The sequence below is a fragment of the Mustela lutreola genome, chromosome 2, assembly GCF_030435805.1.
Source record: "Mustela lutreola isolate mMusLut2 chromosome 2, mMusLut2.pri, whole genome shotgun sequence".
NCBI lineage: Eukaryota > Metazoa > Chordata > Mammalia > Carnivora > Mustelidae > Mustela > Mustela lutreola.
In genome coordinates this window covers 22299377-22322370 of record NC_081291.1, presented here as the reverse complement: position 1 = coordinate 22322370, position 22994 = coordinate 22299377, and the positions used below count along the sequence as shown (strand labels likewise).

Sequence of the window (22994 nt, the reverse complement as noted above, 5' to 3'; positions counted from 1 at the left end):
CTATTTTAACAGTTTCACTTAACTCGGGACGGGAAGGGGCAGGAACAGAAACCTCACAAGCTCAGCCCAAACGAGAGAAGAAACGCGGCGACGGCTCAGTGACGTCATTCAAGCCGGCCGCTTAACGGACCAAAACGTTTCGTGCTCCGCCTCCGCCGCCCCAAGATCACCAATCAAAGGGCGAGTCGCTCCGTGACGCTATCTGTTTGCGACGCGGCCGGTAGGCGGAGGCGTTTCCGGGTGACCGAGTCCGGGCGCCGAAGCTATGGGCAGCAGGGAGGTGCTGGGTCAGGCGGCCCGCCTGGCCTCCTCCGGTCTGCTCCTGCAGGTACTCTGTGCCCGGCCGGTCCGAGCTCCACCCGCAGCCGGGATGCGCGGGGAGGCGGCCCTGGGGCCCTTGTGAGCACGCCCCGGGCTACACCGAGTCCCGGTGTGGACCCCACTTACAGAGGGGTTGGACAAGAGGCGGTGGCGGCGGCGGAGGAGCGCCTGGGCCTGGAGCGCGGAGCGCTGGCTGGGAGACTGCAAACAAGTCACTTTGGTTCTGAGCATTGTATCTCCCATATGGTAGTAGGAGGCAGGTCGGGTGGCAGGTGGTCTAGAATATGATGCTTTTAAGGGAAGGGGTTCACTTTCTCCATGTCCCATCGCTGACCCTCGGACCCCTTTTAAGACGCTCTGACTCCCACCGAGTTGAGAGAGACAGTATGGCATAACTAAGAAAAAGATACCTGGTGTAGGACTCCTGGTTCTGCCTTGTGCCAGCTGCATGACCCAGGACAAAGGACTTCGGCCAAAACTCAGCTCCTCGTGGGAAAACTGGGGTCATACTAGTACCTAGCTCATAAATTTGCTACAAGGCTTGACTGGAGTCATAAAGATAATTGTACTTAATGCTGAGCCTGACTCTTAGTACGCACTTCGTAAATATTGGCTGCATTTCCCCTCTGGCTATGTGACCTTGGATAAGTCACTTCCCCTTTTTAGCCCTAATTTTCATCATCTCTCGGATAAGGTACATGCCAGTTGGTCCAAATGGTCTCTAAAGATTCTTTTAACCTAGGAGCTGGTCATTCTAAGTCAAGGGGCTTAGTTTTTCCTGTGTTGCACTCTTGAGCCGTTTAGCCCTTACTCAGAAAAATCCTGAATCTGCCCTCCCCTTTATTTTAGAGGCAGCATTTCACTTGGATAACAGGAGAGAAAACCGGGCACACTTGAGCTCAAGTGTAATCCTTGTTACTTGGCAGATCCCTGCCCTTGTGAAAAATTGCTTTACTTTGAGCATCAGTTTTCCTCATCTTAAATGAGAACAGTAATGCAGCCTCATAGGGTCATTAGCAAGATTAGATGGCATGACTGTTAAGTTCCTGGCTCATTATGAGTACTTAGTAAATGTTAGGTATTTTTATTATGGTAATAAGGATTTTAAAAATGGTCCTTATAGGAATGAAATGAAATAATCACATAAAGCATGTAGAAGAGTTCCTTGCACAAGATAAATGCTTAATAAACATTCACCTAACCCTAAAGTAGGTGAATCCTGAATTTACCAAGTCTTTTTTCTTCTATTCCACAACATAAATAACGGAGTTTGGTGTTTTAGCCATAATGCTGATTGTTCAATCTTTGATGATACCTTACCACCTGGATTGGCTTCATAAACAAACAAACAAATAAACCACATCTTAGCAGAAAATACAATGGACTAGGAGTCAGGTGCCTACCTGTAAAGTGAAGCTGGGTCATATGATTGTTTGTGACATTGAGTAAATCACTTTGCTCTGAGTCTTAACTTACTTTCTGTGCATTTACCCAGTTGCTTTAAAGGGGCAAATGGGTACCAAATGTAAGAGCTTTTTTAAAGTTCTGAAGTCCTTGAGGGAGGTGGGTGGGGGACAGGCTAGATGGGTGATAGGTATTAAAGAGGGCACTTGTGATGAGCACTGGGTGTGGTGTGAACAGGATTAATCACTGAATTCTACTCCAGAAACCAATAATGCGCTGTATATTAACTAAAATTAAAGTATACATATATGATGCATGTAATAAATTCCTTTTAATGTGAAAAAATAAACTGTGAAGTCCTTTACAAAGTTAAATGAAGATTGTGATGCTAATAAGGGCCACTATGTGGAGCAGATACTGTGTAGCATGAACAGCTTCAGAGCTTCATTAACTCAACTTCAACTAGAAGATAGGGATATAGCCCGAGACATTTTCTTAGACAATGATAACTTTGACTCTTGTTAGCATAATTAGGTGTATGTCTTTTTAAGAATACAGCCATAATCTAGGCTTCCGAATCTACTTGAGGTAGGTTTGCGATTACACTGTATTCTGCAAGAATTTGAGAGCTTATTCTCTGTCTTAATTCTGAGCTGATCATAGTGAAAGTATGAAGGTCTTTCATTTGTATTTGTTTTTCAAAAATGCTTTCACCTTAACAATCTTATTTGATCCTTGTTCTCAACCCTAATAAGATAGGTAGAGGAGTTAGGAGATGATGGGTTTAACAGCTAAGTCGTGATTTGAGACTCTGAGCTGAGCGCTTTTTTCCATTCAGGGCTGAATGGAATTGGCCTCAAACGTCTAAAATTGAGTAAATAATTTGGTGTTTATATATATACATGTATCTATCTGCGTTTCCTAGGAGAGCTACAGAGCTTTCATCAGGTGTTCCCCAAAAGGCCACCTTTGACTCCATAAAGGTTAAGACTGTGGTAGCTTGGCTTTGGAGACCTTGTTGCTCTATGACTTCAGTGTTACAGACACTAACAGTGTTAAACTGTACTCTCCGTTTTTGGTCATATCTTTCCCCAGACATTTTCAAACTGTCATGGCCTATTGGCAAACTTTGATTGAAATCTTTCAAGGTGTAGCTGTTCAGGGGCGCTTAGGTGGCTCAGTCAGGTGAGCACCCAACTCTTGATTTCGGCTCAGGTCATGATCTCACAGTCATGAGATCGAGCCCCATGTCAGGCTTCACACTGGGTGTAGAGCCTGCTGAGGATTTTAAGATTCTCTCTGTTCCTCTCCCTCTGCTCCCTCCTCTTCCCTCCGCCCCCCCAAAAGGGCACATGCTCTCTCTCAAAAAAACAACCAGCAATGCCTGGGTGGCTCCGTCCATTAAGGATCCGCATTCAGCTTGGGTCATGATCCCAGGATCCTGGCATCAAGTCCAGCATCAGGCTCCCTGCTCAGTGGGGAGCCTGCTTCTCCTCCCTCTGCTGCTCCCCCTGCTTGTGTGCTCACTCGCTTTCTCTCTCTCTCTCTCTGTCAAATAAACAGAATCTTTGTTAAAGAACTCAAATAATCAAAACCAAAAAACAACCAAACAAATTGCAGCTGTTCACACGTAACTCAGAGTGATTTGTCATTTGCTGGGGAGCGCACTTGAGTTCCACCTGCTGTGCTGCCTGGATGCAGAGGGGCCGCTGAGGTTTGCAGCTGGTCAGTATCCCCATTTAGCATCCCCGCCTGGCATCCTGTTCTCAGTCTCCTGCAAGAATTCTTTGCTCAGGTAGTTTTCTTGAATTGACAGGTTTGAAATCTTGGTATATATCCTCTTCAATGGCGATAGCTGGACTCTTTCTCCCTTTCCCTATTTTATATTATCTTATTATTTACAGTTATCGTTTAAAAGTTACCTCATTTTGTGTCAGTGGTACTCAAAAATTTTTTCAAAGGATTTTATTTTGGGGGCACCTGAGTGGCTCAGTGGGTTAAGCCTCTGCCTTCGGCTCAGGTCATGATCTCAGGGTCCTGGGATCGAGCCCCACATCAGGCTCTCTGCTCAGCAGGGAGGACCTGAGATCCCAGGACCCTGAGATCATGACCTGAGCCGAAGGCAGAGGCTTAACCCACTGAGCCACCCAGGCGCCCCAATAAGTAAATCTTTTAAAAAATAAATAAAGGATTTTATTTTTAAGTAATCCCTATATCTAGGTTGGGGCTCAAACTCATAACCCCAAGATCAAGAGTCACATGCTCTACTGACTGAGTCAGCCAGGCACCCCGTACTTAAATTAAAAAAAAAAAAAAAATATATATATATATATATATATATATATTTTTCAACTCCTCTCAGGAAAGTAGCAAATATTTTTTGCTTTTCTAATTGAGAATACAAGTTAAAAGAGACTAAAAGTCATTATCAGAATCCCCAGATATTACTAGGCAGAGAAGAAAGAGAAATTAGGCCCTGTGATTCCTAGAGATACCGCCGTCCCCTGCAGGCTCCCACTTGCTAAGCATGTGCTATTTCTAAACAGGCTGGAGTGGGGGCCAATGTGAAGCACTAACTAGAATTCTCTGTCTCCTGGAGCGCCTAACTTTGAACTGGAAGAAATTCACTAAATATGTCAGGGCCTCCCTCTTATCAATAAATTAGGGAGACTTCCATGTGCCTTTGTGAGTTCTTGACCATTGCAGAGGTGTGCTGAGGGACCCCAAGGAATGACATTTCAGCAGAAATGCAGACAGGCGGCGCATTTCTGAGAGGGTCTCTGGCGAAGCTGCTGTCAGTACGTTATTAGGGAGAACAGCCACATTGTTTTCAATTCACAAGTAAATGTTCCCAACATAATTTATTCTCGTGTATTTTCCCTCTTTTTCCGTAGGTGTTGTTTCGCGTGATCACCTTTGTCTTGAATGCGTTTGTTCTCCGCTTCCTGTCAAAGGAAATCGTTGGCATAGTGAACGTAAGGTAAGGGATGAGCCCTGGCACTGCCCACAACCCACACCCTGAGTCAGGGCACCTTTGTGTCACCCTCGGATTTTAGAAGCACGGCCCTTTCCCAGAAGCGGAGTGTTCTAGCAGTGGGCTGAGGGAGAGCGTGCTGGGCTGGGGGAATGAGCAGGCGATGTTGCTTCTAAATGGCCCCATGGAGTGTTTTCCATTAGCGGCCTCCAAGTGCACATTTCTCTGCCAGCTGTTCCGGTTTGGCTGCTCTGGGAACCCAGGAGAGGAGTGGGAGTAATTCCTTGCAAACCCTGTCTCAGGTATAATCCTGTGTTCTTGTCCTGCTGACAGCGAGGGAAGCAGGAAATCTGCAGTGCTTGAGGATGTGCTTCATAACTGCAGGCCTGGAGCAGGCTGCCTTCCCTTCCTCAGTGACTTTTATAATTGGAGAATGGAAGCTAGGGTGAGAGCTTGAGTCCCTGTCACGAGTCCCTCAGCGGCGGCTCTTAGAGAGCTGCCTTGCTTTAAGACTCCTTTTTTTTTTTTTTTTTTTTTTTTATTCCTTTCCTTTCCGTTCAAGGGCACCCACACATATTCTGAATTCACAAATGACACGAAAGTATATGGAGTAATGTGAGTGCTCAGAATAGCTCAGCCTCTCAGGTGTAGCTTCGTGTCCTGATAAATAAGACGGTATGTTCCAGACAGCATTTCACACTGAATACCCACCAAACAAGCTCCGGGCTCTGTTCTCTGAGCTTGCAGAAGGTTCTCAAACTTTGATGGGCAAAGGAATCATGTGGTTTACAGTAGGTGAGACTGAGGAGGGACCCAGGAATCAGTATTTTGACAAGCTCCTCAGATAATTTTTTTAAAAAATATTTTATTTATTTATTTGACAGAGACAGAGATCACAATTAGGCAGAGAGGCAGGCAGAGAGAGAGAGGGGGAAGCAGGCTCCCTGCTGAGCAGAGAGCCCAACTCGGGGCTCGATCCCAAGACCCTGAGATCATGACCCGAGCCGAAGGCAGAGACTTAACCCACTGAGCCACCCAGGTGCCCCTGCTCAGATAATTTTAAGGTAAGGACCATACTTCAAGAAATACTGTGAAAAGCAGGAAGAGGGGCGCCTGGCTGGCTCAGTGGGTGGAGCATGTGACCCTTGATATTGAGGTTGGAAGTTTGAGCACTGTGTTAGGTGTAGAGATTACTTAAAAATAAAATCTTTTTTTTTTTAATGTAAAAAATGTGGGCACCTGGGTGACTGAGTCAGTTAAGGGTCTGCCTGTAGCTCAGGTCATGATCCTGGGATCCTGGCATGGAGCCTTGCCTGGGGCTCCCTGCTCAGTGGAAAGTCTGCTTCTCCCTCTGCCGCTCCCCCGACTCGTCTCTCTTCCTCTCAAATAAATAAATAAGATCTTTCAAAAATCTGTTTAAAAAAAGTAGGAAGGAAGGGGACCAAATCTCCTCTTAGGTGCTCAGATTTGAAAACAGTTTGGGCCTCTCGCCATCTGGTCTCCTCCAGATTGGCAAGTCTCTGCTTTGACAGCCATGGTCTAGCCCGCCCCCTACTTACCATATGGTCCAGTCTCCTCATTGGTAGTGGTGGACGGAAGCCTTGGGTGGCCACATGATCCTTGGACAACCTCAGAGAGACCTTAGTCATGGGCTGTCCCCACTCTAGCTTCATCAGCCACAGCCTGTTGATGAGGGAAAATCTCAGCTACCACTCACCCAGGTGCAGGAGGCTCTTCCTAGGTACTGCCCACCCAGCAAGTATGCAGATAAGCCTTGCTGACCTGGGTTGCGGTAATGTGTGTAACAAGTCTGTTGGCTGTCCTGAGAAAGCTTTTGGCGAGAGCTTCCGCTCAGTAGAGCCTCTGCTTCTCTTATAAGAACTGATGGGTCACCGGTCTCAGTGTGACCAAGAGATCCGATTGCTGTGTGCGGTCATACCTTGTCCTTTTCTCATTAGTGTCAGAGTCATACCTCTGCTATTTGCTCTGAAGCGGTAGGTTTTGGGGGCCACTACAGCATTGTCTATTCTGGCATAATGCTCTATAGGCACACTCTCAGGTGTGCCTTGTTCCGTTCCTAACTGCTGTTCAAGTGGATCAGGTTCGTATGGGGTCCCGCAGGAACTCACTGCCCTTCACATCACCACCAGTGACTTCTACCCAAGACTTTTCCTTCCTGCCGCTGGCAACATCTCAGAAATTCTCTCTGGAAAAAAAACAGAGTCGTCATTGATTTCTGCTTTTCCTTTACAGGCTAACACTGCTTTACTCGACCACCATCTTCCTGGCCAGAGAGGCCTTCCGTAGAGCATGTCTGAGCGGGGGCCCCCAGCGAGACTGGAGCCAAACCTTTAACCTCTTGTGGCTAACGTGAGTTGTGGTTTGGTAGGAGACAGTGCAAAAGCAAGAGTCTTAAAGGTTAAACAGCAACATCTGCCCAAAGCTGAATTGTCTCCAGCTTTGGTTTAATGGGGGGTTTCTGGGGCCGGGGCATGGGGCAAGAAGGAGAGAGTGTCCAATTGGAAAGAGTTTGTTGGCTTTTCTCTGTGGGTGGCCAAGAGCTCCGGGTGGGGGTTTCGGGGCCAGGTTTCTAGCCCTGTTTCTACCCTCTTGGGAGGTTGTTTCTGCCATTCCTGATGCCCATTCTGGGCCCCACTGGGACTCTGCTATCTTCTTCATTCGTAATCTTTGCCGCTGTAGTCTTTTCCAAGCTTTTAACAACCACTTAGTATTTTTTGAAAGCCTTTTAGGGCTTTCATTATCTCTTTCTTCAATTTTGTTAGGTTGATTTCAGTTCTGAGCCTTTTAGAATAATCCTGAAGGTCAAATACATCAGCTAAAACTTGTAATGGCTTTTCTTCAGTTAGATCCCTGAAGAGAGGGCTGGTGCTGGCTACATGACTCCTTCTTGCCCCATGGAAATGACTGTTGTGAGGCTGGGAGGTGTTTATTTTATTCAAGGCCTGACAGTTAACTACTCAGTCATATTGAAGTGCTCTGTGGTGTACGTGTGAAGGGACACTGTGCACTGGACTGTTGCTTATTTGGGTGCAAGAACCAACTGGATACTGTCTTTTAGTCATTTGCGGTGCCAACAACAGGCATGTACTTTCCGGGAATTTTGCTTATCTCCTCAGCGTAATACACTTGATAGGAGTGTAGGTTTGGCGTTTGTTGGGGATCGGGTTCTGCTTCTGCCCTTGACTAACTGTCCATGACCTTGGCCAGATTACCCAGTTCTTGTCATCAGCCTTAGTTCCCTCATCACTTAAATGGGGATAATGACAGGATCATTGGGAGGTGTTCGAGACGTAAAGGAAGTGGATCGAGTACCTGGCGTATAGGAAGTGCTTTGATAAGTGGTAGCTATTTTTATGATTATATTTCCTTTCTGTTCGGTGCGGCTATTTTAATATATATTAATTTTTATACTTAGCATATTAAAAAAAAACATTTTTTCCCTTTTCTAGCGTCCCCCTGGGTGTGTTTTGGTCCTTGTTCCTGGGCTGGGTATGGTTACGGTTGCTTGAAGTGCCGGATCCCAATGTCGTCTCCCACTATGGAACTGGAGTGGTGGTGTTTGGCCTTTCGGCCGTGGTAGAGCTTCTGGGAGAGCCCTTCTGGGTCTTGGCACAAGCACAGATGTTTGTCAGACTCAAGGTCAGTGTGCCTTCTGCTTTGATGGGAAGTGTGAAAAATAAGAGAAAGAGTGGTTTCTTAAAAATGTTTTCTAGGAGAGGATGATTTTTTTCAGATTTGCATCTAAAAATGAATTTGGAAAAAGATAACATGATCGGTTTAGTTCATTTCCTTGAAATTTGGCAGATGGGCTGGGCTTAAGTTTACCTCTGCTATACTATTAATGCAAAATAGATTTGCTAATAGGGAAGTTACTAGTTTAGATAAGAATTTAAGAGGACTGTAAAGGTTTTTCAGACTTTTCTAGTGATTCTGTACGTAACTGCATACTAACAGTAACTTTTCATCTTTCAAAATAGGTAATTTGATATGTACAAGAGAATATATAGCGTATGTGTGAATCTTAAAGCATCATAGTATACTGAAGATCCAACAAACCGCCCAGCCCACTAGAGCATTATGGGTGCTGTGTCTAACCCTGTGCTCCATCCTCCCTGCCAGGGTGGCCACTGTCCCAGGCCCCTATTCGTCATTCCCGTGTGCCTTTAGCTTTATTAAAGCCTTTAGCTTTACCCTGTTCCTGCAGGTGATTGCTGAGAGCCTGTCTGTCATCCTCAAGAGTGTCCTGACAGCTTTTCTCGTGCTGTGGTTGCCTCACTGGGGGCTGTACATTTTCTCTTTGGCCCAGGTAAGAGTTACAGCTTTTCACTTTTGTATAATCTATGCTTCTCCATTTTATTTTTTTTCTTCTTGTTCCCATTACTGTGTGATTTACATTTGGAGTATTCATGCCTGTGAGGCAGGCTGGGAGCTCTAAAAAGACAGCCTTGACCGTGCTTTTTCTTTGGCTATTCCTCCTGCTCCTGGCGTCCCCAGGGGCCTGGTGAGGTCCCTGCGCTATACCTCGCTGTCAAACATAGCGACTCCTTTAGATGTTCTGTGGGCAAGCCCGTTTCAAACTCACCTTTGATTGTCTTATGGAGGAGGGGAGAAAGCAGCGAGGGGGTGGGGTGGGAGTCAAATTGCATGCGTGGGACTTTTCCCTGGATTTCAATCAGGTGTTTTCAAAATAGGAGGAAATTCTGCCAAGCCTGTTCGGAGCTTGGACTGTAATCTCACACAATGCAGAGCACAGGAGCCAAGTCCTGGCAGGCACACTCTCACTTCCGGGAGGCCCTGCCTCGTTGCCATCCCAAGTTCTGGTTCTCGTTCATATCCGTAGCTCTAACAAAAGTACAACTGGAGTACGGTCTTCATTTTAAAAATGAAACCTACAATGCCATAGGTACTGGAACAGCTTATAGTACAAAGCAGTTTGTAATTTTTCTTAATGTATAGGAAGATAAGTTAAAATTTTTAGTAGCGATTTATGTGAAAGTCTTCCCCGTATCTTAGCAAAAACTACAAATATTGTTGTGAAACACAGAAAAAGTAGATTTCAAATCAGTGGTATAAGCATGAGAATTGCCTCCTAAAAGCAGTTTGCAAATAGTTGCAAATAGTTGCATATCTTAGAAGAGTTATTTGTGATAATTTTTGCCATGTTTTATTCGATCTGGGACTACAGTTTTCCACATTCATCATGTTTTTGATATCCTCTCCCTAATAGGACAGGAGGCCATGAAGATGCCGTTATTGGTTGACTCCTTTTGGGAAAGACACTTGTGTTAGGACTTTGTGATGCTCCCACGCAGGACACATCCTAAGTCAGCAAGGCCCATTCCCAGTTTACTTGCTTTCTTATTATAAGACTTGGGAGAGCTCTTCTCTGGCATTTTCTCTGTCAGTGTCTGTGTGAGAGGTCTAAGAGCCAACAGCACCTCATATCAGCAGGTGATCCCCACCACGGCTCTGGGATTCCCCTTTGTCCAACCCACTTCCAGGTTCTTCCTTAAACAGTCCCTTACCCCATGGCATCATATGTCAAATAAAAGGGTCACTCTAGAATATATAAAGAATTCTTACAACTCATCAAAAAAAAGGCACACTACCCAAAATGTAGGTAAAGGACCTCAATAAACATCTCTCCAGGGGCACCTGGGTGGCTCAGTGGGTTAAGCCGCTGCCTTCGGCTCAGGTCATGATCTCAAGGTCCTGGGATCGAGTCCCAAATCGGGCTCTCTGCTCAGCAGGGTGCCTGCTTCCTCCTCTCTCTCTCTCTGCCTGCCTCTCTGCCTACTTGTGATCTCTCTCTGTCAAATAAATTAAAAAAAAAAAAATATCTCCAAAGAAGATACCCAAATAGCCAATAACCACATGAAAAGATGCTCCATATCATTAGTTATTAATAAACATAAATCAAAACCACAATGAGATACTACTTTGCACCCATTAGGGTGGCTGTTACCAAAAAATAAGAAAATAACAAGTGTCGATGTGGATATGCAGAAATTGGAGCCCTCACATATTGCTGGCGGGGATGTAACACGGTGCAGACATTGTGGAAAACAGTTTGTCAGTTCCTCAAAAAGTTAAATGTAGAACTGAGGTATTATGTCTAGCAATTCTGCCCCTAGGTATATCCCCAAAAGATTGAAAATGTATTCAAACAACTCGTACGCAGATACCCACAGCAACACTATTCACCACAGCCAAAAGGTGGAAACAGGCCCGATGTCCATCATCTGATGAATGGATGAACAAAAAGTGGCATACGTGCACAGCGGATTAGTCCTCAGCCATAAAAATGATAACTCGCCACAGCACCATGAACTCGGAAACCATTATACTAAGTGGATGAAGCCAGGCACCAGGCCACCGATTGCACGCTTCCATTAATATGCAGTGTCCAGATAGGCGAGTCTATAGAGACAAAGCAGATTTTCATTGCTGGGGTGTGGAGGACCGGAGCGTGATGGCTTAATGGGCACAGAATTTCGTTTTGGAGTGATGGAAATGTTCTGGAATAAAGTGGTGGTTGTACAACACTGTGAATGTACTAAAAGCCACTGAATTGTATGTTTTAAAATGGTTATAACACTCGGTGTTATCCTATGTAAGTTTTTCCTCCCTGAAAATAGTGGAAGGATCACGTAGTTAGGATGTCCTACCTGAAGACTGCCCATGGACTGTCACTCTTTCCCCAGGTGCTGGTCTGTGGGAAGGTGCAGGGAGGTGGAGGAGGGAGTCCTATTGTCACAGGGGCTGTTGCGTCTGGTGGCATGGCTCACAACAGAGCTGCTGTGTCTTCTTACAAGGCTTGAAGGGACGGTGGACTCTGCCTTTGGTACAGGAGCAGGCTTAGCATTTCCAGATTAAAAGCAGGACCTGGAGGGCCCGTTCCCTTCCGAGCTAGTGTGCATTGCATTCACAGCATGGAGAGAAGGCAGAAGGGAGCCTGTGAGAGGGGCTGTTTGGATACTCCTCCCAAACTGCAAACAAAACCCCAGGCTGCGGCTCCTGGCCCCAAGCCACCCTTTTGTCCTGGCTCTGTGGAGGGAAGGGTGGGCCCTCTTATCACCCCCCAACCCGGAGTCCCTCCCCTGTTCTGGAGTGGCTCTTGCCCTGCCCATGCACCCGGCTGAGAGGGGGGAGCTAAGAGCTCAGTTCTGCTTTGTAGTCCCCGCCACAGCTTATGGGTTTCTGGGAAAGCCCCTGTCATCTAGGACGGGGGTCTCTGCATATAAGCACAGGACATGTGGGTCCTCGCAGGGTGCTGTCGAGGCAGGAGGGTCGATCCTTTGAGATTTGAGATCCTTTGTCATTGCTGTGGTGCTGGCACTAGGGGATGTCTGTCAGGGAAGTGATGTTCTGCCTGCCCAGAATTGTTCTCCCAGTCAGCTGCCGTGTTTGGAGCCCTTTCCCCAGAGATGCCGCAGTGGAGCTAGCTCTTCCCTGGAGCGGGAGGCACTGCTGACTGGAAGGTGCAGTTAATGAAGACAGTTCTCTTTATTGTTTGGCTTTTGAGGTCAGATTTCCAGGCAAATCTTAATTCTGCCTGTATTAAAAGCATGCCACTTAAATCCACTATTTTCTTTTTTCAGCTTTTATATACTACGGTTCTGGTGCTCTGCTATGTTATTTATTTCACAAAGTTATTGGGCTCTGCAGAATCAAACAAGCAACAGGCTCTTCCCATCTCCAGAATGACAGATCTGTTACCCAGTGTTACAAAACATAGAGTAAGTAATACACTCTATCTCTTATCATTTTAATCACAGATGCTGATTATCCTGGAAAGGAGGAAACTATTACTTTCTCACTGATTGCTGTCATCATAGGGATGATTTCATAGCTCACATTTATTGAGTGCTTGCTGTGTGCTGGGGCAAGATTTCTCAGCCTGGGCACTATTGACATTTGGGGCTGGATAATTCCTTATTGTGGGGGCTGGCCTGTGCATTATAGGATGTTTAGAAGCACCCTTGATCTTTACTCACTAAGTGCCAGTAGCTACCACCTCTCAGCTGTAATAACCAAAAATGTCTCCGTAGGGGACACATGACCCATGGGGGACAGCACTGCCCCCCGTTTAGAACCATTGTGTAGCCACAGTGCTGAACGCTTTACGTGCCTTATGTTTAAAGTTTATACCGACTCTGTGAGGCTGACCTTATTATTTCTATTTTAGGGTTGAGGAACTGAGGTTTAGAGACTAACCCTCTGGCCAAGGTGAGGGTCAGAGTGAGGGCAGGAGCCTGGAGTGGCTTGAATGCCCATAGAGCATGGACTGTAACCACCACATGCATCTCTCTATTTGGCTGTGTCTTGGTTTTTCTCAGGACTGACTTGCAGCACAGGTAGTCCAGTGCGCCGACAAAACAGAGATGATCCCTGCATTGCTCCATTACCTAGAGCCGGTCCGGTCTTTCTGATGACGCCCTTTCCCATTGAGGGAAATCCCACTGAGGATTCCAGGTGCTGATGTGTAGGAGCAAGGCATAGCCTTTTTCTTCTGAACTCTTCAGTGCTCAGTCCATTTGACTTTTATTTCCTGACTCTGGTGGGGTCGTTGCTACTGTCTATAGCCCCTGACTTATGCATGTGACATGACAGCTCACTGCCTCTGCCCAGTGCTCTGTGAATGGGGCTGACCCACTTTCCCTTTTCCCATGCTTGTTTGCCGGCTCGGTGCACGTAGCTGAGGTAAGGCTTCAGCCGGACTTCTCCTTATTCCTGTTTTGTGATTACTTAAGAAAGTAGGAAAGTATTTGAGGCATATATCTCAGAGCTTCTGGAATCCTGTTATACAGCTTTTCAAGAAAGACCAGATATTACGTAATAAAGAAAGATATGTTCTCATTTGTTAGATAAGAGTTCTCCGTTCTGATCAAACAGATCTCACCTTTAACCTAAATCACCGCGGCAGTTTTGGGATACCACAGTGCCTCCTCTGTGGGCTTAGAGGGTATGGACTTGGGATCACTTTTGTCTGGTGCTGCTGCCACCTGCCCACAGAGCAAGCCTGCGTGTTTAGGAAAGTTCCCCTCCTGAGTTCTCCCCAGTGTTCATCTGTATCAGGCCTGGCCAGCTTTTCATACTGTGCTGGTCCCTGTGCCCAGCAGTATTTTGGAAAGGAGCATTTAGTCCATTAATATAGGTAAGGGGATAGTGGGTAGTGAAAAGAGCCTTAGTGTATATTTAACCCGGTGGTGGGCTCACAGCTCCAAGCTGCGGTTTCCTTGTCTGTCAAGTGGGTATACTAAAAGTACCTCTCTTCTAAGGTGCTTGTGTGAGTAGGATGAAATGGGGCATGGCTGACACAAGTGGGTGTCCATAAGTGACAGCTGATACATCACCCCTGTGCTGCTGCTGCTCTAGCAGGGATAGGTCCACCAGCATAGCCTAGCAAGGCAGTGTCTGATGGCATTGGGCTGGGAACTCAGTGGTTTAATCTGGCATTCTGTCCTGCAAGTTTCCAGGCTCCAACTGCTGGTACAGAAGCCTTGACTGTGAGAAGGGATGTGTATCTGTCTTAGACAGTGGCACCGTCCCTGCTGATAGATAGAACACAGCCCCATGCTTTGTTGGGGGATACAGACATGTAGGAAGGTGATTACTAGGCCTCGGGGAGTTTCTTGTGCATTTGGGGGGCAGTGAGTGCAGATATAAAGCTGATAGGACTCTCTCCAGACCTCAGGGTCCTTATTTTTAAGGTGAAGTTATTGGGTCTACACAACCCATGAGGCCCCTTTGAAGACTTAAGGAATTGTGAAGGTATTTGAACTTGCACAAAACTGTTTACAGTAGCTACCATTGACTGCACGGTTACCGTGTGCCTGATGCTATGCTGAGCACTTGACATGGACTTGTGTGTTGAGCCATCCTGGTAACCCTGTGAGGTACTGTCTCCATTTTGCCAGTGAGAAAACTGAGATTCAGAAGAGTCAAGTGACAAAACCAACATCACCCACCTGACTTGGGACCCACTTCTCTCTAACTTGTGTCTGTGGACTAGCCTTAGTCTGTGGTTCAATCTCTCTGCTGTGCAGTCTTCCAAAAGAAATTGGCTTATTGCCCAAAGCAGTTATTTGTAGACTTAACGATTAGGAAGTTCGAGGTAGAACAATCCATGATTCAAGTTTATTTTTTGTAAAAGAGGAAGGAAGTGAATTGAATCTGAATGCATTGGATGACTTTCCCACCAGCGGTGTGCCTACTTTCACTCTTTGGAGCAGCTTTGTGCCGTGGGGGCTCCCTCAGACAGCTCCTCGAGCAGTTACACCCAAACCGCTTTGACCAAATGGGGAGATTTGTTTCTGTACTTGTAGAATTCCATCTTCTGTAGAGACTTACTTAGCCTTAACATAAGTAAGTGATACCTCGAATTAATGGCTGCCTTTTCTATCTTTTATATTCTTTGACACTTCTGAATGATTTCATAGGAGAGATCTGCTAATATTTAAGTAAAGCCGAGGAATTTAACACAGCGAGCATGTATTAAGCAGTACTCTGTGGTAAGCACTGTTCCAGGTGTCCCAAGTGGGGGCCCCTCCCTCAGAGCTTGCCTTGTAGAGGGGAGATAAGGTGTGGACTCAGCTAACCCCTGCCAGACAGTGTGTGTGGAGTGTTAACAAAATAGAAGCACAGAAAAAGGATCTGAATTCCCTGGGGAACGTTGAGGAAGGCTTCCTGGAAGAAGCTGCTTTTGAGCTGGGCCTCGACACGTGGCCAGGCAGAGGTGAATGCGAACGTGTGGTGGTGATGCGTGTGTGTGGCTGGAGGAGAAAGGACATTTGCTTGGGGCCGTTTCATGCCCATCGCTGTGTTGGCATTGGGATTGCGGGGATGACTATGGAACTTAGGTTGGCTGGACAGTGGGGGTGAGGCGAGGAAACAAAAGTTGGAAGGAGGTTCTGGCCTGCTGGGCTAGGGCCAGTGGTGGTGGCCTTGGTGCCCTGGAGTGTGGGCTTGATTTTAGGGCAGCAGAGCCTGATGAAAGGTTTGGGAACAGTGCTGTGATCCAGTTGCCTATGTTGAGGCGCTTACCATCTGCTTCACATTTATCAAGGGTCTCGTTTCTCTCATTCAGTCCTTAGACCAGCTCTAGGAGATGACTCCTTATCCCATTTTGTGGGTGGGAAAATGGAGGCCTAGCAAAATTAAGTGTCTTGCCCTTAGCTTTCGCACTCAGAAGTTGGGAGCTGCACCTTGAGCCTCGGTGTCTGAGCTCTACTCCAAAGGCTAGACCCTCCCAGGAGAAGGATGGGCTAGAAAAAAGTTTGGAGATGAAAGAACTCACAAGGAGGCAGTGGCAGTTGTCGAAACAAGAGTGATGAGGACAGTGGGTGGACATGGGAGTATGGACACAGCTGGGGCAGAGTCAATGGCCCCAGAGCAAGAGGGAGGTGAAGGGCTCCTGTGTGGGATGTGGAGGTGATACAGGGTAGGACACAGGACAATGGCTGTAGAACCCCGGCTGACTTTTGTCAGTGGAGGCACATGGCTACTGGACCATCCTGAGGCTGAAGAGTTTGGGAAAGGGAACACTGACTCACTCCATCCTGGGTCCCCAAGTTCTGACTGCAGACCTTCCCCCTAGGGCACTGCCCATCACCTTTTGCCATCCATGCCTCAGTTTCTCTACTAGTACAGCGAGGCAGTGGAATGGTTTGTTGATGAGAGGATCCCAGAGAAATGCACAGCCATGAAGACCAGCTAAGCAGTAACAACCTAGCTCTTGTGAAATAGGCTTCTTTTGACCTCCCAAATGACAAATCCGTTCTAAAGAAAACGGTAAAAGCCCAAAGAATATGCTACTTCTTTCCTACTACTTAGCAGACACGTCAGAGAAGCAGACAATCTCTGATCAGACTTCCTGCCTCTATGCCCTGAGCGAGCATTTTGGAGATAAGCACTTAGTGTGACCATTCCTTCTGAACTGTGGGCCCATTTAAATTGAATCCATTAGGAGAACGGAATGCTCCTGTATGAACTTTCAGGTCAGACACACTGTCAAGATTACACTCTGGTAAACCTTTTTTTTAGAGAGCTCCATCAATCACTCCAACCCATGCACAGCCTCTGGCAAGTGGGCGCCACGGGAACCCCATGGCCAGCTGTAACTGTACATTTTCTTGGAAGAGAGCACAGGCACTGCTGCACAGATCCTCCCCAGGGGACCACCTGGTGTTGGGGTGTAGAGTGCGACAGAGATAGAGGGAAGGTGCTGTCCTCCACTCCCCTGGAGCAAAGGGCTGGATGGGTGCTGGGGATGATGCGGTTCACAGTGCCCCCTAGTGGTGGTAAATACTCTGGCGCTCTTTGTTCTGGGGAAAGGAGATGCCTAATTTCTACAGCAAGAGGGGAGATTTACCCGTGGGCTAGAGCTCCTGGTGGCATCTGCTCCAGGTCCAGTGATGCTCTGAGGGCAGCATGGTTTGGGAGGATTCAGGCCCGTCTTCACAGTGTCTGGAAGAAAGGCTCTGAAATCATTGGGTGAAGAGATTTGAAGACAGAAAATGAACCTTGTTTTCAAGGGATACTCTGGACTTACTCTGTCCTAAATGGTAGCCTTCAGCCACGTGTGGCTATAGAGCATTTGGGATTGAGATGGGCTGTATGTGCAATGCAAGCTCTGGATTTCAAAGACTTAGTATGGAAAAAACGTGAAATGCTTTTAATACTTATTTATGTGTTGAAATGCTGGTGTTTGGGTTAAATAAATATACTAAAATAATCTTACTAAAAAATTAAAATAACCTTACTTTTTTTTTTTTTTTTTTTTTTTTACTGTTCACTGTGACTGCTAGAAAATTTTAAATTCTATGGGTAGCTTGCATTATATTAGCAGACAACAGTGCTCTATTCAGCGGGGTTTAGGCTGAGATAAGGGGACCATGTGACTAGGACAGGTTCTACATCTACCCTTCGGCCAACTTCCATAGCTGTAACTGATCTCTTAGAGAGGTAAAATGGGCCTGGCCTTTGTGACTCAGCCCTTTCCTCCCAAAGAGCCCCCTGAAATTCTACCTTTCAAAGTCATCACTTTGAGTTAATAAGAATTTTTCAAAATGCAGGTGCTCTGAGATTAAAAACCCAACACCTAGATTAAACATTCTGAGATCCAAGGATGCCTCCGTGAGAGAGGAGGGGCCTTCAGAGGGGACTGCGGGAGATAGACAGAAGTCTCGTTCGGCTGGGTGCCTTATTTCTCTGTTTTGTGGTCAGCAAGCTGCCTTTGAGATGGCCTCTCTCTTACAGGTTGACCTCTGCCCTTCCTGAGTGTTTGCTTTCTTCTTACCCTCCTTGTCCTTAGGAAGTGGACAATTTGGGAAGAGCCATATCAAAGCTCTGGGCTTGTTTTTTCTTTTCTTCTGTCATACCAGTTCTGAGCAGTTTGGCTGACCTAGGAAGCCTGGTTTCCTTTTGAAACACACAAACAAAGCTCATATACTTTGTGTAAAGGGACCCTGAGTGGCTAAATATAGCACTAAATTAACTATAGCATTAAATGTAGTGGGGTGTATGGAGCAGAATTTGTTCTGCACCATGGCATGCTTCAGACATTTTTAAAGGCAAGAAATGACTCTGAGTGTGTGTTCGATACATGCTGGCTTACCGTCTGGGCAGCAAGGGGACAGCTCAGTTCCTTAGGGGTCTCAGATAATGACTCTTGGGCAGGATCCTTACATGGGCGCTGCTTCTACCTAGAGACTTTGTCTTTGTGTTAAGCAATGGAAACCCTTTGCCAGGGTTCATTGGTTCCCTTCTGTGTGCTTAGTATTAAATGAAAAATGAGTGGGAACTCTCCAAGTTGGGATTTAGGGAAAAAGATGAGTTTGCCTCCTGTGGGGGCTTCTTGTACTCATAGACTTGGAGTGTCTGGGAGCTTTTTGTTTTGTTTTGTTTTCTCTCCTAGGCTTTTGTAAATTGGAATGAGGCTAAATTGACTTGGAGTTTTTTCAAACAGTCTTTCTTGAAGCAGATTTTGACAGAAGGTAAGTAAAAGTCACTCTAAGCAGTCAGGACACCATAGTATAAGGGAGGGGATTCCACAAAACTGCAAATTACCTAGACCCAGACTTCTACTTTCTAGAGCCCCTGTGGGCAGGGGAATCTCAGAAATGGAAGCTTTTGAAATAGGGAGAGGGAAACTAACATTGATTTAGTTTGATAGTGAGGGACAGTGCTGTTCTATAACTTCTATGGGGTCCTACAGTAATGAGGAACAACTTACCTCTTCTTTCTTTCTTTTTTAAGATTTTAATTATTTATTTGAGAGAGAGAAAGTGAGAGAGAGCCTGAGAGGAGAAAAGGTCAGAGGGAGAAGCAGAATCCTTGCGGAGCTGGGAGCCCGATGTGGGACTCGATCCCGGGACTCTGGGATCATGACCTGAGCGGGAGGCAGTTGCTTAACCTACTGAGCCACCCAGGTGCCCTGAACAACTTACTTTGAATCCAGTTCTAATTCTCAAATGTTGTTTTATCATTTGAAGAAGTGTATTATGAAGTTTTATATCAATTAGAGAAAATTTGGAAAATAAAGAAAATTATCCATAATTTCATTATCCTATTCTTTTTATACATTTCTTTTTTTTTTTTTAAGATTTTATTTTATTTATTTGACAGAGAAGGATCATAAGTAGGCAGTGAGGCAGGCAGAGAGAGAGGGGGGGAAGCAGGCTCCCCGCCAAGCAGAGAGGCCCATGTGGGGCTCGATCCCAGGACCCTGAGATCATGACCTGAGCCAAAGGCAGAGGCTTAACCCACTGAGCCACCCAGGCGCCCCTATATTTCTTTTCTTGAACATTACTTTTAAGAACAGGATTCCCTCATTTATTTTCTTAAATAAGATTTACCTGTGTGGTGGTTTGGCCAGACTTCCAGTATCTTAAGTCTTTCCAGTTTAACAGTGACAGAGCTCTCCACATGGAGGGCTGACATGGAGCTGAAAGTTCATCTAGTTTTTCTACATATGTGTATTGGTTTATTTGTGCCCAGCTTTAATTCAAAAACGAGATTTGAAGCATCTAGAAGTACGTAAAGGTAGTGGTTTCTCTCTATATAAACTTCATATGTTTATGTCCAATATCTATTACCAAATATATTTTTAAACCTTTGCAAAAATTATTATTATTATTATTTTTTTTTTTTTTAAAGAGAGCAAAGGGGAGACCACATGTGCATGAGCTGCAGGACAGGGAAAGAGAATCTTAAGCAGGCTCCTCCCTGAGCACAGAGCCAGATGCAGGGCTCAGTCTCATGTCCCTGAGAACAGGAGCTGAGCCAAAATCAAGGGTCAGTCCTTTAATTGATTGAACCACCCAGGCGCCCCTCAATCATTATCTCTTTATTATAAAAATAGTATAACTTCATTATAAAAATTTTGGAAATTAGAAAAAAGTTCCCTACAATTCTAGTATTCTAATACAACCGTCATTATTATTATCTTACTATTTCCTTTTCTCCCCTCTCTATATTTATTTTTCATTAATTATGCTTCCAAAGGGAAGGAACTCCCCTAAGCCTCACTTGCCCCATCTGTGAATTAAGAGATAGGACCAGGAGGGGTCTGGGGGCCCTGAAGCCTTGAGAGTGCTTAGTTCTAGCCTGAGCCTGTAACATTGCCATTTCAAAGTGGAACTTTGGGGGAAACCAGGACCCCTGGGGGAAATAAGGGTCACAAGCCTTTGGAGAACTGAGTGAAGGTGCCTTAATTATATGTTTCTTGGGAGCAGGATCTGCCATTTACCACTGTCTCCCCAGTACCCTACTGGAACTGGACACAGTTGGTGTTCAGCAAGTATTTTTGATAAAGGTGTCTGTAGTGAAATTGTATGTTGTGATAGTTTATATTGTTAGAACAGGAAAATCAGTAGAGGGAATTTGGAAAGGGCATTTGCTTTATGCACTTTCTTTTCCTTCCAAAGTTTTAGGAGCAGTTTAAATGAGTTGAGGAGTGGACCCAGTCCAAGCAATGTCCCGAAATTGACTGTCTGGACCATAGTAGCTAGACGCAGCAGGTGTCAGTGAGCCAGGTCTCAATGTGGTGCCCATAGCTCACTCGCCCCGCGGCTGGACCTCTCCGGCCTGACTGGCAGAGGGCTGTTAGGAACCATCTCCATCTCCATCACTGTAAAATAAGGAAATGACTGGACAAGAACCCTCCCCCCCACCCCCAAATTCTTCTTATGTAAAAACTACAATGCTAAAAAAAAAGTTGAAATCGTTCATTGTAATAGCAAAAATATAGATGCTTTTACCTCTGCCCCCACATTTCCTGAACACTGTGTGCCAGGTGCTGAGAGTACACAGATGAATGAATTATAGGCCACAGCCTCAAGGAGCTCATTCTCTCACTCAAGACTGAAGATTTTTGTGTGGTTAGTTATGAGCCAGGGCTGTGAGGTCTGTACTTGGAAATATTAGTGTCTTTCAAATGCCATTGCATTTCCTGGAGCTCTGCTAGGAAACCAGGGACAGAGAAATGAGGGAGATGTGTTTCCTGCCTCCAGGGAGCTTACAGAGTGTGGGAAGAGAGGCCAATTTTACCAGGGCACAGGGAGGTCCCTACAAAGAAGCCAGTCTAGATAGCCAGCAGTGCTAAAAACAGAGGCTGGGAGCAGGAGGGGCTCCAGACCCGGAGGGGCTAAAACCTGATCAGGTAAAGCAGAGGATGACAATGTAATGCCGGGAGGTCAGGATGAGTTTGCCGAAGAAAGACCAAAAAGATAGTCTGGGGTCAACTTATAAAAGGCCTCAAATGCAGAGTTAAGGAGCCTGGACTTTTTGTAAACACCAAAGAGCAATTTAAAGGTATGGAAGCAGGGGTTGCCTTAAGATCTGTATTGCTGAAACTGGGACTGTTAGCAGTGAGGATGGATCAGGGCAGTGCAGAGATGTGGACAGGAGCGAGTACTGTACTGTGAGCCACGCCCGAGAGGACCTGCAGAGGCCCTGCCACTGCTGCAGTGCTAGGAGAGTGCAGGGAGACTGGGACTGAAGGGAGTCTTAAGAGAAGATCCTCACTTCTTCTGGTCTCTGAAGATTGCTTTCCTTTTTGAGCAGGTTGCAAGGAGGTGAGAATTTGCCCGTTAGGGCTATGGTCACTCCAGAGCTCCGTCTCCACAGTGGGTTGTGTTTTCCACTAACAGATAATAAAATGTGTGAAAGATGGGGGAGGGGCTCTAGACTGGTGTCTTCATCTTGAAGGCATTAGCCTGTCTTATATTTGAATCATGAGCTTAGGCTCCAAAGCCTTTCCAGTCTCCATAGAGCTTTCTCCACCCAGGGAGGCAACTTGACACATTTGTGCATATGATCATGGACCTTTCATTTCACAGAACATACACTTAAAATTTGGAACAATCATTTTCATTATTAACATTTTTGTAATTCCCCCTTCCCCGCTTTTTAAGTTATTAGACTGGTTTTATTGACTTTGTTTCGTTTTTAATTTAACTGGTTTGGATATTTGCTGTCAGTAAATGCCCTACCACTTTCCCAGTTGTTACTATTTTGAAATTATTTGAAATCAACATTAGGACAAGGAAGATATCTTTAATTGATTATATAATTTTTCTCCTTTGAGAGTATCTGCCAGCTGGAGAGTTGCTAGACAATAAGAAAAAAGAAAACAAAATTATGTCCTCTTAAAATGCTAATTATTTTACTTCTCTGTTTGTAGGTGAGCGATACGTAATGACATTTTTGAACGTGTTAAATTTTGGCGATCAGGGTAAGATGAAAATTCTGTAGTGAATACCATTAGTAGATACTTTCTAGTATTTTTTCCAGCAGTTTGACACATTTAATGAAAAATAAGCCTGATGATGATAAAAGATGGAGACCGTAATAAAATGATGCCTGAAGATTGAAAATCGCAGGTATCTGCAGATATCTACAGTGTACTGACTACCCGCTCTCGTGTGACTCGGGTGGCAGGTCCTCTTTAGAGGTCCCCTGGTTTCTGCAGAGCTCTGGTGCCCATTGCAGGGTTGGGGTGCTAAGAGAAAAGGGAGCTTCATTATCACAATCACAGATCTGCCCTGTGTTTGTACAGCTAGATAGGTCTTGATATTTTCTTCTTATTTATTTATTAAGGATTTTATGTATTTATTTTAAAGATTTTATTTGTTTATTTGAGAGAGAGACAGTGAGAGAGAGCACAAGCAAGGAGAAGGTCAGAGGGAGAAGCAGACTCCCCATGGAGCTGGGACCCTGATGCGGGACTCAATCCTGGGACTCCAGGATCCTGACCTGAGCCGAAGGCAGT

The 22994-nt window shown here is 45.6% G+C and overlaps 1 protein-coding gene and 1 long non-coding RNA gene across 4 annotated transcripts in view; one reads left to right on the top strand and one right to left on the bottom strand.

Annotated features, from left to right (window-relative positions):
• The first annotated feature begins 206 nt into the window (after window positions 1-206).
• The window catches only part of RFT1 (RFT1 homolog), a 36376-nt gene continuing 13588 nt past the window's right edge, over window positions 207-22994 (top strand). For 2 of the 3 annotated variants that reach the window (XM_059161172.1, XM_059161170.1), the window contains exons 1-8: window positions 207-328; window positions 4620-4705; window positions 6953-7069; window positions 8170-8359; window positions 8925-9026; window positions 12322-12459; window positions 18639-18717; window positions 22407-22457. In XM_059161172.1, the coding sequence (XP_059017155.1) occupies window positions 266-328; window positions 4620-4705; window positions 6953-7069; window positions 8170-8359; window positions 8925-9026; window positions 12322-12459; window positions 18639-18717; window positions 22407-22457 (826 nt within the window). In that variant the 5' untranslated portion in view covers window positions 207-265. The remainder of the gene's footprint in view (window positions 329-4619; window positions 4706-6952; window positions 7070-8169; window positions 8360-8924; window positions 9027-12321; window positions 12460-18638; window positions 18718-22406; window positions 22458-22994) is intronic. The other variant, XM_059161171.1, reaches the window with a different exon arrangement.
• Window positions 4568-11730, bottom strand: LOC131824033 (uncharacterized). Its single transcript, XR_009350731.1, has 4 exons — window positions 11389-11730; window positions 6482-6905; window positions 6259-6382; window positions 4568-4670 (listed from the first exon to the last, which is right to left on the bottom strand). It is a non-coding gene; the product is annotated as an uncharacterized LOC131824033 (long non-coding RNA).